The following is a 13,741-nucleotide window of genomic DNA, read 5'->3' as shown; positions in this document are numbered from 1 at the left end:
CTTAAATGCACTACGATACTTTGAAGCAAATCCTGTTTTGAATTTTGCAAATAATTATTTGAATTTTAAGACTCCATAATCTAAGATATCTGCAGTACTGCACTTCTGCAGTTTTTTGTAATATTATGTTGTGTTTTCAGGATAATTGGATTTACGAATGTTAAATAGTGTTTTAATTCCTATCGAATATTTATTTGTACTTACATTAGGATAAGAGCTCCGTCAGCTCTCCCGAGCATTTAGAAGTTGATAAGCTTTCTGTTTTCTACGTGGATCTATCTTCTGCCGGAGGGATGGTTATCTATAACCACAATGAGTCAAATGGGAAACCTATAGGAAATTATTTTTGATCTAAACCAAAATTTCCCAAACTCAGTCAAAAGTGAGAACTCTTGTCTTGGTTATGTCTTTGTATCCTGGTCAATATCCTTTTGATGATGTTATGTTAATTGTTCCCTATACCATGGACAAGATCTATTTCTTTGGCATATCTAAGCCAGAGAAAACTAAGCCCACCTTTAATATTTCAGCTAGTGAGTGGAGCTCTTATTTTGACTCAGAGTTCAAAGTGCCTGATGCTTTAGTAGTAGGCCTTTTTGGATTTAGAATGATCCATAGCTGCTACTTCTCTCTTCCTTTAATGACGAAAAAGTTGAACGCCGATTCCGTCAGAGCAAGACGCACTTGCAAGCCACGCATTAGGGATGTTTTTTTAAGAGATACAGGTTCACCGAGAGTCCTAATATCTAATTCTAACGGGGCCCCTAGCAACCTTTTCCACCGGAGAGGGGGCCCTAGCAACCAGTCCAACTGGGGTCCTAGCGAGTGATTCCACTGGGATTCTAGCAACCAACCCCATCGGAGGCCTAGTATCCAATTCCAACAGAGCTCCCAAGCAACCAATTCTAGCAGGGTTCTAACAAACAAGTCAAAGGGAGGCCCTAGCATGCAGTTCCATCGGGGGGCCCTTAGCAACCAATTTCACCGACAAGACATTTTTTAAGACGTTTCAAGATTTCATTGTTTGTTATGTAATCGGAAAATGTTTACATATGTTAAGAATGACGCAATTTCGCGTGATATGCTAGACTTAAGGGGGCTGTGGGGGACCCCCGCTTCTACCTGAGGGGGCGTACATGTGTGGTGCTACCTACTGACAATACAAACGTGGGTTGTTACATAATACTTTAAGATATATTTTTCTTCTGGATTTCTTTCAAGGCTTTTCTTTCTTCAGGATTTCATTTTTCTTTTAATGCGTTTTTTTCTTCAGAATTTCATTTCCTTTCAAGGCTTATTTTTCATTCAAGGCATCTCCTCAAAATGAATTTGCTCCTCACTCATTCATTCATTCTTCATTCTTTCTCCTCAAAATAAATTTAAAAAATTCATCATTATGTTTAATTTGAAAAGCGGAAACTTGCCATTTTGTTTCCAGATTGCTATGTTCCTTGGCAATTCCTAGCCTGTGACACTCAGGGCTGACACACGGCATCCTCTAGCAGGCATTATCACACATATGGCATTTTTCGGGTATATTCCTGCAATAATATTCGTTTACCTCGAATGAATCGTTTAAATTTAATGAAAAAAAATCCTCATTAACATTTCTTCTGATCATTCCTAGCAATTGAGGCAAGCGTGGCACTATGTACCACACCCTGATGATACCCTTCTGGTGCACATTTTCACACCTAAGGGTTTTCAATCTTTTCCCCTCAAAATAAATTCATAAACCAGAAAATGACGATTGTTTTTATTTGACCAGCTGGAAAATTGCCAATTCATTGTTAGATTGCACTGTTCCATGGTAATTCCTGGTCTCTGGCACTCAATAGCTAGCATGCGGCATCCTCTGGCGTGTATTATCTCACCTGAAGCATTTTTAGACATTTTCCTGAAAAAAATCTCCGTTTACATTAGAATCGATCGTTTAAACTTAATAAAAAATCTCCATTAGCATTTCTTCTGATGACTCCTGGCAGAAAGGTTTTCATTGTCCAACTGGTTAGCGCTCCATTCTTTTCAGGGGGAATTCCTTTCGAATCATGATGTGGACATGAAACCTTTGGAATATAAAGCTTCCCTGATAAAAATGCCATGAAAGAAAAAAGAAAAAACGCCTTGGAAGAGAAAAAACACCTTGAAAGAAGAATGAAATCCTGAAGAAAAATCTCTTATAGTATTATGTAACAACCCACGTGTGCATTGTCATCACGTAATATCCAACATGTGTGCCCTCCTTAGTTACAAGCGGGGGTCCCCCACGGCCCCCTGACTATGTCATCCTTAACATAAGTAAAAATTTCCCAATTATTTAATAACCAATGAAATCTTGAAACGTCTTGAAAAAATGTCTTGTCGGTGAAATTGGTTGCTAGGGGCCTCCCAATGGAATTGGATGTTAGGGTCCCCCTTGGAATTGCTTTTTATGCTGGAACTGGTTGCTAGGTTGCTCCGTTAGAATTGTATGCTAGGCCTCCAGTGGGGTTGGTTGCTAGGACCTAAGTGGAATTGCTCACTAGGGCCCCAGTTGAATTGGTTGCTAGCCCCCCTCCCATTGTAAAAGGCTGCTAGGGTGTCCCGTTGGAATTGAATTTTAGGGCTCCTGGTGAAATTGGATGCTAGGGGCCCCGTTGGAATTGCATATTATGCCCCCAGTGAATTTGCATGCTAGGGGGCTCCGATGGAATTGGATACTAGGGACCCTGTTGGAATCAGTTGCCAGGACCCTGTCCAAGTGGACTGCTAGGGTCCACTGTTGGAATTGGTTCCTATGGCCCCGGTTGACTTGCTTGCTAGGGCCCCCGGTGGAATGTCTTGCTAGGATGAGTTTTTTGCAGGTTTTGTCATTGAGTTACGTTTTTAAACAGACTGATGTCAGTGGCGCCATTTGGGGGGGGGGGGGGGGCAGGGGGGGGGGGCATGGCCCCCCCCTGATTTCTGGAGGGGCCCAATTTCAACCACGTAATTCTTTGTTTATTCGTCCTTGTTCTAATTTTTCTCTTTTTTTTACCGTATTTCTACTGTGAATTATTACTAAATAGCAAATTCAAGATACTCGACGATTATTGCATTTCAAGAAAGTATCCTGTTTTTGCCGTTCTCCCTAATTAATTTATGGTCACCCTTTTGGCAGGGGTTTGTAAAGTCCTTTCTGGGCTCGGAGTACTTCTGTGACATTGAAGTCTCTCCAGTGATTAATGAATCCCGTCAGTCGGCACATTTATGTGTAGGCTAACATCTGGAAAAGAGGGTATCCAGACCAGGGTGTCATTCCAGTTTTGTATTTAGTTTCTCGTTACCCTTCATCAAATAAAGAACCGTGAAACAGTGTTGAGTTGTGTTCAAGTTCAGATCGGATTATTGAAACATGAGTTCATCCGGTGCGAGTGGTGCAAAAAAAAGGAAAATAAAAGCCCAAAGGAAAGAAGAAGAAATAAAGATGCAACGACGATTGGCTTCGTTTTCAAACCGACTGTAAGTAAATCTACCACATTTTAAATTTTGTTTCGTCGACCAATCTCACTGAACGAACCAGAACAAGAGCTACGAGCTCATATGGCACTTGTTACGAGTGTTTTTCTATTTAATTTCTGATCATTTTTTAAATAAAGCCAGGAAATCTGGCTTCACCTCCACGGAGAAATCCCCCTTGGAAACATCCTCTGAACAATACAATCCTGGTTAAAATTTACTGGGACAATTACCCTTAACACTTCCAAGCGTGAAATTGAGCCAGTAAATAGAAAGCAAGATATATAAAGAAATTGTGTATAGGAATTCTGGAAAATTTTTCCAGTACACAATTTCCCCTGAAAAGTTCATCCCCTAGAAAATTCATTTTCCATGGAAAATTCTCCCCGAGCTAAGTCCCCCAGCCAAAAAAATCGTCCTCCCCTTCCCACCCTAGAAATGTATGCATGCTTCCGAATAAGAAATACTATATGTAAACAATGGTCACATTTTTTAACTTGAAGACCTTTTCCCAAGAGCTCTGGGTTTCATGTTATCTCCAAAGACATTATTATTAGGCCTTTCAACGATGTTGAACAAAATAGCTATCTCAGATTTTTGGTCAGGGGAATTTGGGGAAAAATGGCGTGGGAGGGGGCCTAGTTGCCCTCCAATTTTTTTGGTAACTTGAAAAGGGCACTAGAACTTTGAATTTCCGTTAGAATAAGCCCTCTCCCGATGTCTTGGCCCACTGGTTCGATATGATCACCCCTGGGCAAAAAAAAAAAATAAATAAACACGCATCCGTGATCTTTCTTCTAATATGAAGTACAAAATTCCACATTTTTGCAGATAGGAGCTTGGAGCCTCTACAATAGGGTTCTCTTAATACGCTGAATCTGATGGTATGATTTTATTATGATTATATGAGTTCTAAGGGTGTTTCAGCCATTTTTTGAAAATCAGGCACATTTCTCAGGCTTGTAACCTTTGAAGGGTAAGACTAAACTTAACAAAATGTATTTAAAATCAGCATAAAAGTTTAGTTCTTTTGACATATCTATTGGTATCAAATTCCGTTTTTTAGAGTTTCGGTTACTATTGAGCCGGGTCGCTCCTTACTTACAGCTCGTTACCAAGAACTGTTTATAAGATAATGCTCAGACAAATCTTGTTGAGTTTCTTCTTTTGAAGAGGAAAGATAGAACAAAAAGCGACAAAGATAAGAAATTTCAAACCTAATAAGTTTTCGTCCGCATGAATTACTATGGCTAGCTTCAGTTTACCTTGCTTCAAAAAGTGTTTAATCACCCGACAGCAGTACTCGTGCATCATATTTTGTGTTTATTGATTCTAGGTTAAAATATAGAATCAAGGGATTGATAGCTTTGCAAGGTAATCCTACATAAACAAAAAATAAATAAAGAAGTTTATCACAGAAACCTATAAAACCTATAAAAACCTACAAAACATAAAATTGAATAGCACATTGGACTTAATTGAATGAAATAAAAAAGACATGTTTTTTCAACTGAATGTAAGAAGAAACATTAAAGCTCAAAACGGATAGCAATTTTTAAGTATATGAAGGGGTTCACCCCCTTGTCAATACTCGCTCTTTACGCTGTTCAAATTTGGTTCCAATTCTTTAAGAATGACTCCTGAATCTCAAAGGCCGTTTGATTAGAATAAATATCTCTTTTGAAAGTACTAAAAAAAAAACTTTAGCGTAAAGAGCGAGGTATTGACGAAAGGGTGAACCTTCTCATATGTAATAATTTCTTTTCGTTTTAAGTTTCAATCCTGCTCCTTACTTTGAGTTGAAGAAACTTTTTTTTCATTTAATTTCTTATTCTTTTTTTAATAATGCTTGGAAATCCAGTGCCCCCTTGATCGAAAATTCAGCTCCCCTATGAAAAGTTTCTCCATGGAAAGATCCTCCTACATAACCTCCTCTGCTCGAGCTGCCCCCCCCCCCCACCAGAAAAAACTGAAAACGTCTGTATACTTCGCAATTACCTATACTATTTATAAAAAAGGGCAAAGTCCACAAATTGAACACCTTCCCCCAGAGACTTTGGACAATTAAGACATCTTTAAAGACATATTTATTAGATTTTCAAATCTATTAAACAAAATGGCTGTTAAACAAAATGTAAATATATTTAAACAAAATGGCAAAATGTGGAGAGAGTTCTACGAGGTTTTGGACAGAGTGTTAAATGAGTTTGAAGAGCGTTTTTCTGTCCAGCTGCCAGTGCTAGAAGCCACACGTTGCCTTAACCCCAAATCCAAAGATTTTATGGACTCAGATTTACTTCTTGTGATCGCGACATACTTCGATCAGGCGGGAATCGATACTATGCAGCTGAAGTGTCAAGCTTTAATAGCTCGTGCATTTGTGTCGCAGCTTCCACAGAAACCGGCAAACGCTTTAGATGTCTTCGAACGCCTCGGAGGATTGAAAGAAGCTTATTCTGACTTAAGGTCGTCAGGGTAGTCCTCACACTCCCGCTCACAACGTGCTCAAATGAACGTTTTTTCTCTGTGTTGACGTTTGTGAAGGACTACCTCCGGACAACGATGGAAAACGAGCGACTTTCGCATTTGCTGCTTATATTCTCTGAGAAAGCTGCAGTGAAGGAGCTCAATTTTGAGAAGCTTGTCGACGACTTCGCAAAAATGAAGCAAAGGAGATATCCATTGCTGAAGTAACTGTACGTAAGTTTCTGATTTATACAGTAAATGTTCTATTTTGGTACTGTTTTTGGTCCCTAAATAAGCTGCAAAATGCGAACCCCAAAGGTAGTACGGTACCTAAAGGCATGTTCGAAAATTTTAAAATTTTTAAGGCTGGATGGGGGCCCAAAATCGATTTTTGGCCCCCCCTAAGGTTTTCTGAAATGGCGCACTGACTGATGTGTCGCTTTTAGGTTTTGCGGATGATATGTTAATTTTTTTCTCAATTGCTGACGTATTTAGAAAAGGATTTTTGCCGGCAAGAGAAAAGTTATGCTTCTATTGATCTACAATTTAATGTAGATAAACCAGCTGTTTTATATTGCCTAGAAAATGTTTCTACAGTGGGGCTTGGTCAAAGTAACACCGCTGAATTACATTATTTACCTTGGCTTACTGATTAGTTGTTCTCTTCGAAATACTCAAAGTTTACTTCTTGAATATATTTTTTTTTTAAAGTACGTATTGTATATGCTGGAGTTGTTACTAGCCGAAGAAACCCAAGCTGCAAGTTTCTGGCTCGTCTTTATAATACAGTTGCCCTGCATCATGTATTATTTTTGTCCCCGTTTTGGAAGATTTTGAGTGCCCGTAATAAGAAAGATTTCAGGACAGTATTTTTAAGTATCCACTGCATCTGCTACAACTACCACCTTTTGCTAGAAATTGCCATATTCTTGTTAAGTATGGTATTGCTGGGCCTCTTGATGCAATTGAAGAGGCCATTCTGACAAATAAGAAAAGACTAGAGTCTTTGCCCTATGAGTGGATCCATATCTCAAGTAGTTTTTGTGTGTAGTTTTCCAGTCTGGGTAGATGCTGTCATTGCTTTTCTTTTTCTTGTTTTTGCTCCATTTATTGTTGTTGATTGTAAGACGGGCTATTAATAAAATTCAGTTCATTTAATACACTGTATGTCGGATTTAAAGAAAGGATCTCACAAAAAATTATATCTTATCAGAATCAGAGATCAACTCAATTTTATAGGTTAGGAGGAAGAAGGGGATTCCTAAGTTACTGCCAGGTGCTTGTTTACTACAAGAAAAAGTCAGATCTTAACCAAACTAGTTGGGAAATTAAACATAGGCTCTTAGTTATGTCTGTTTTTATTCTGCCTCACCTTACCTCTGTGGAAGGGGGGAGGGGAGTCAAAACTCTTAATATCTTCTGCAATTGCCATACGGATGGGTGAAACTCATTGAAAAAACTGGTCAAAGTCCATACTTGTGGTGTTATGCGCATGTGCTCAGTAGCACCTCTATGAAGAAAGGGCTACATTAGCAGCTAGGAATAATGTTCCGCCTTTAGAGGGCACGTGTATAATCCGATAGAAAACTTCCCTTGTGCTGTCCTCTAGCTGTGACTCATGGGCTTCATTTGCTGTTACCGGAGATCAAGCTTGTTTTTAGTTTAATCTGGTCGAATATATTGCAAACTCCATGATTGATTCTAACATTTTCTTTAACCTAAGGCTACAATCTTTGGTTTTCAATTAAGAAATAAATGAATTTATAAGTAAGAAAATATCAGATCCAAGCAACCAAGATTGCGTCCTAGATTTTCATTTCTTTTTCATTTTTAGGTCACAAGATGAAAAACGAGAGAAATTGCATTGTTGGCGAATGGTCAGAGTGGAGCCCTTGCTCCAAAGAATGTGGAATAGGTGAATCTTTGCGAACCCGTCCAGTAATTCGTGCTCCCAAGCGAGGCGGCAATCCCTGTCCAGAACTCGAAGAGAAAAAATGGTGTGGCTCCTCTAGAGATTGTTCTCATACTTACTTTGACTGGTGATAAAAATTAATTTAGTGATTTTTAATGGTTAGTGAAGATGCATCCCGCCTGTATTTTTTTAGTTTTTCTAGATTTCTTGTTTGTCTATTCAGCAATTATATAACCTGTGGACTGTGATTTAAAAGTTTAGGTTAGTACGTCAACGGTATGCGTTTGTGGCATTTGAATTTTGCTGCAAGAGATTAGCCACGATTTTTTTATGGCGATTCAATTATTCTCGCCTTTGGCTAGACAGCTGTATATATTCTAAATTGATAACTCTGAAGCTGACAAATTACTTTCTCCTTTTCCTATTTTTATCACAGTAGTTGATTTAAGGTGAACTTATTTATCTCACCAAAAGCCTAACCCTGGGATTGGTATATTAAACTACGAACATTGAAATCTTTGATCTGACTTTTTCTCCTTAGAACAAAGGTAAACACACATCCAATATCGAGAGGGAAATAAAAGTTTTTTGAAAGGTGTGGTAGGAGGGGGGTAGGGGTTGGTCTTCCATTAAAATAATTTCTTCTACCAAAATGTAGGCTCCTATAGCTAATTTTCACAGAAAATCTTTTTAACCATCATCTGTGTCCACCAGTGGTTTGTAAGAGCCATTCTTGGCTCCTTCAAAATAAACATACTCCTAACTCCCGATGTAAACCATTCCCTGTTTTAGACATATTTGATTCCGACTCTCTTAGCAAAAAATCTACTGCTGATTCAACTCCTTGGCCTTAAATTAAACTTTGATACATGTATACTCGAAAGGAAGATGGCAAATCCATCAATCCCCACAAGAATTATGTAAAAAATGAGGACTTAATTTTCAATCGAAAAGAAAAACAATTGCTATTCCACATAATAAAATGCTAAGAAGGCAAAAATAAGTTAGATTCTCAGACACTTTCGGAAAAAGAAGCCATCGAACTAAAGAAGGAAAAGGGTGAAAGTGAGAGACGGTTTTTGTGACTTATATTGTATATCTGTTATGTTTATACTATATTTATGTTTATGTTGAAATCAACTTGTATTTTACGATAAATGTTAGAAAATTTGTATTCTAGATATTATTCGGTATCTTTTCTTAATAAAACCGCATTTATTTTATATTCTTGAATATCGATGTTATAGTTGCAAAAACTCTTCTTGGCTTACTTGAGTACCGGAAGGTATTTCGTACATACAAAAGACATCTCTGGATGCCATACGTGGTACTTCTAGAAATTTGTTTTGATAGTGCATTTGACTGAACCCCCCTTTAATTAAACCCCGTTAAACCTGACCCATTTAATCGAACACTTGGTCAACGGAAACCCTTTCTAACTAATTCCCCGTTTAGCTCAACCTGTGTTTAATTCAACTCCGCCCCATTTAACTCAACGCTGTTTAACTCATCCTCTGTTTAATTTAATCCCATGCAACTTGGAGCCTCCTTTAACTCTGCTTTTGTGCAATTTGACCTTCATTTAACTCAACCCTCATGCAACTAAGCCCCCGTTTAACCCAGCCCAATTGAATTGAACCCTGTTGCTGCAACCATGAAATTCAAGTGCGTTAAGTCCCTAGGCATGAAAGGTTTTGCTAATTTCAAATATATAAGACAGAAAGATATTTGTTGTTCTTGAAAGGAGCGAGAAAGGAATAATTTTGCATTGAAGCACCCTAAAAACGTTTACGTAAGAATTAACCAATGAAAAAAGTCCATTTCATTCCAGCCAATTTTTACCACTTGAAACAAAACCTGAAACAACCAGAAATGAAGTCATATAATAAGTCAAAATTAAAATGAACAGGAATTACAATAAACGAGTTTTTCGTTAGTTGAAAAAGCTAAAAGAATCCGATTTTACATATAATAATTATGTTAAACTTACAACGCATCTACATTACTATGGTAAAAACAAATGACAACCAAAAACATGAATAATCAAGTCAAACTTCCGGCATCTCTGCCAGTTTCTTAATCAAGCAAGTCCGGCATTTGTAGTAGTCATAAGCAGGTAAATAAGGAAGTATTTGGCCCACTTCGGCAAGGTGGCCTTCCCTATATATTAATGATAATTAATATCATTTCTTTGTACTGTTTCCAGAACTTGTGGGTTTTTGAGCATGCACGGAAATTCTCAAACAATTCCAAACAGGGGTATAATGTGGCAAAATTTTCTTTAAGACACTGAAGGTTCTCACCAATGGGAGTATCCTCTCTTGAAATTTTTAAGTTCCGTAGTAAGTCTCGAATTTCTTTGAATATTATAATCCAGAATAAATTGTCTGATGCGATACAAAATCTTCAAAAGCTTCCCAGCACAGAACAAATATAGCCCCGAGGATTAAGGTATGAGCAGCGAGAGCTTTATAATACGGTTTCCACTCACCACTTTCTTTGCGAATTCTTCTAGTGGAATTCCAGGCTCATAAATCAGCTCTTCTAAACCAGAATACTTAATTATATGACGAATCGCATCAATAAAATTCAGTAAAATTTGAATAATAAAATTTATTAAATAAACTTAAAGTGCTACACCAGAAACTACCCGACTCGATACATTTTACTATTAACCCTTTTCATGATCTTCTAAAATGTTTTCTACAGTAATTTAATGTGGTATCAGAAGTTGTTTTTTTTTTTCTGTGTGTTTGTTTTTATACTCCGCTGTTTCAAGTGGGTCACAAATAAATTATTATTATTCCGAGGACAATTTCAGAATGTGCAGCCGGATTTTTTACTCTTAAGACATGCACAGTTTCACATGCAGCCTCGTCGCATGTGACATCAGTGTAACTTAGTTCTAGTCCTCAGCAGTTTTCTGGAGAGTTTGATGACTTTATCCACGACTAATGGGTTATAGGGAGAGTGAGGAACCTTTGGCAGGTATACGATCTCAGTAATAGGAATGTTGGCAATATTTTCATATGTAGCTGAGAAAAAATTGAAACTAAAATATGGCTGAGATTCTGTGAGTCACCTGACTCATTCATGAGCTGCACCGGCCCCTCTGTAAAGAAGCCAGACCGCAAAAAGTCTAAAATGGCAGTCTTCTGATAACCTGATATATCAAAGACATCTTAGCATTTTCCTATCATCACTATTTTTCAAATTAGGCACCATGCCAAACTTTCTGGCTGAATAAGATTTGACGATGAGAGGGAAGAAATTCCCATTTAATTTTTGGGATTTTTTGGATATTTTTTCTATTATTTCATAATTTTCACATGTTAAACTTTACGAAAGTAATAATTATATCAAACAGTCCGTGGTAATCAAACTGTTCGTGGTAACGAACTGTAGTAAGGAGCGACCCGGCAATAGTAACCGAAACTCTAAAAAATGGAATTTTGATACCAATAGTTACATCAAAAGAATCGCATTTTAATGCTGTTTTAAATATATAAGTTTCATCACGATCAGTTATACCCATCAAAAGTTATGAGCCTGAGAAAATTTGCCTCATTTTAGAACGAAAATCGAAAATCACACCATCAGATTCAGCGTATCATAGAACCTTACTATAGAAGTTTCAAGCTCCTATCTACAAAAATGTGGAATTTCACATTTTTTGCCAGAAGACAGATCACGGATGCGTGTTTATTTGTTTTTTTGTTTTGTTTTGTTTTTTTCCAGGGGTGCTCGTATCAACTGAGTGGTCCTAGAATGTCGCGAGAGGGCTCATTCTAACGAAAATTAAAAGCTCTAGTGCCCTTTTTAAGTGACCGAAAAATTGGAGGGCACCTAGGCCCCCACCCACGCTCATTTTTTCCCAAGAGTCACCGGATCAAAATTCTGAGATAGCCATTTTATTCACCATAGTCAAAAATTCTAATAACTATGTCTTTAGGGACGACTTACTCCCCCGCAGTCCCCGTGGGAGGGGCTGCAAGTTACAAACTTTGACCTGTGTTTACATATAGTAATGGTTAGTGGGAAGTGTATGACGTTTTCAGGGGGATTTTTTGGTTTAGGGGGAGAGTTGAGGGGGGGGGGTTACGTGGCAGGATATTTACATGGAGAAACTTCTCATGGGGGAAGAGAATTTCAATGAAGGTGGTGCAGGATTTTCTAGCATTATTTGAAAAAACAATGAAAAAATAAATATGAAAAGTTTTTTCTACTGAAAGTAAGGAGCAGCATCAAAACTTAAAACGAACAAAAATTATTACGAATATGAGGGGTTTGGCTCCTCGATATACCTCACTCTTTACGCTAAAGTATTTTTAGTAATTTCAACTATTTATTCTACGGCCTTTGTGATTCAGAGGTCATTCTTAAGATATTGGGACAAAATTTAAGCTTTAGTGTAAAGAGCAAGGTATCGACGGGGGTTGAACCCCCTCATACACGCAATAAAGATATACGAATATAGAAGTTCGTTACGTAAGTTAATTCGTAAGTTACGTATATTTTTTTCCAATGAAAACGTTTGTAAAAAATTAAAAGTTCTAGCTGCTTTTTTAAGTAATCAAAAATTGGAGGGCAATTAGGCCTCCTCCCCCGCTCTTTTTTCTCAAAATCTTCCGATTAATCGTAATTAATAAATATGAATATTTCGTTTTAATTACTTATGTGCGGAGAGCCAAGATCAAAACATGCATTAATTCAAAAACGTCCGGAAATTAAGTAAAGAAAAACAAGTTTTTTTAAATGAAAGTAAGGAGCAGCATTAAAACCTAAAACGAACAGAAATTACTCCGTATATGATAGGGGCTTTTCCTCCTCAACGCCCCGCTCTTTACACTAAAGTTTCTTACTGTTTTAAAAATAGAGTTAAGTGAAAGAGTCAAACTTTAGCATAAAGAGCGAGGCGTTAAGGAGGAAAAGCCTCTTTCATATACGGAGTAATATCTGTTCGTTTTAGGTTTTAATGTTGCTCCTTGCTTTCATTTAAAAAAAACTTGTTTTTTTATTTAATCTCTTACATTAGGCTCCATTTAAGTAGCATCAGCATGCTCATTCATAGATTCTATTGGTTTGATGAATGTTTTCTATTCAGCTAAGCTACAGAGATCTGCCGGGACACGCTCATTCGTACTGGATATACGCCTATGGTTATCACAGCTAAAAGTTGGGTCACTCCGGTTATTGGTTTATAGTTAAAAAACGATAAGGTTAACAGAATTTTTAGATAACTCATTTTGTAGAACGATAAATTTCCTACCGAGCCCATTAATAAAAAAATGCTGTATATATATAGGCAAATTTTCAAGAAATATCGAGATTATCTCAAAACGACATAAATCATATTATCATTTTTGCTGATTTTTAAAGATTTCACTTTAATGGTCAAAAGTAAAACAATTCCAGAAAAAGAATATTGAACGATATTTAAATGTCCTTTAATTTTACCTATAATTTAGAGAAGTAGTTTGGAATTCGTAGTAATTGTTTGGGAGCTTTTTCAGTTGAAATCGATTTTTGGGGAATTTTAAGAAAAGTGAATATTTTGCCAACTTACACCGCTGACCCGGTGTGACATTACAATTATTTTTATTTTATGTTAATTTAATTTTTTTTTTTTTTAATTTAATTTAATTTTTTAATTTTTATTAATTTTATCATTATTTTTAATATTATTTTATTGTGACATTACTTTTTGATTATATAGCAAATCCAAATTTGCCAACTTATACCGCTGACCTGGTGTGACCTTACAATTATTTTTACTAACAATAAAACTCTAGTCAGTGACTTCAATCTGTTCACATATACTTAACATATCACTTGCCACATTCCACTTTTATCCTTTTCCACATATCGGTTCTGAACATCTGCGTG

The 13,741-nt window shown here is 37.0% G+C and overlaps 1 protein-coding gene across 1 annotated transcript in view; it reads left to right on the top strand.

The window, feature by feature from the left end:
• Positions 1-9,078, top strand: part of LOC136039369 (spondin-2-like) — a 63,780-nt gene extending 54,702 nt beyond the window's left edge. The window contains exon 6 of the mRNA XM_065723045.1: positions 7,778-9,078. Coding sequence (XP_065579117.1) covers positions 7,778-7,986 — 209 coding nt within the window. The 3' untranslated portion in view covers positions 7,987-9,078. The remainder of the gene's footprint in view (positions 1-7,777) is intronic.
• The last annotated feature ends 4,663 nt before the right edge of the window (positions 9,079-13,741 follow it).

This window comes from Artemia franciscana, chromosome 19 (genome assembly GCF_032884065.1).
Source record: "Artemia franciscana chromosome 19, ASM3288406v1, whole genome shotgun sequence".
Lineage (NCBI taxonomy): Eukaryota > Metazoa > Arthropoda > Branchiopoda > Anostraca > Artemiidae > Artemia > Artemia franciscana.
The sequence above is the reverse complement of the archived record's forward strand: the minus strand, read 5'-3'. Positions and strand labels throughout refer to the sequence as shown.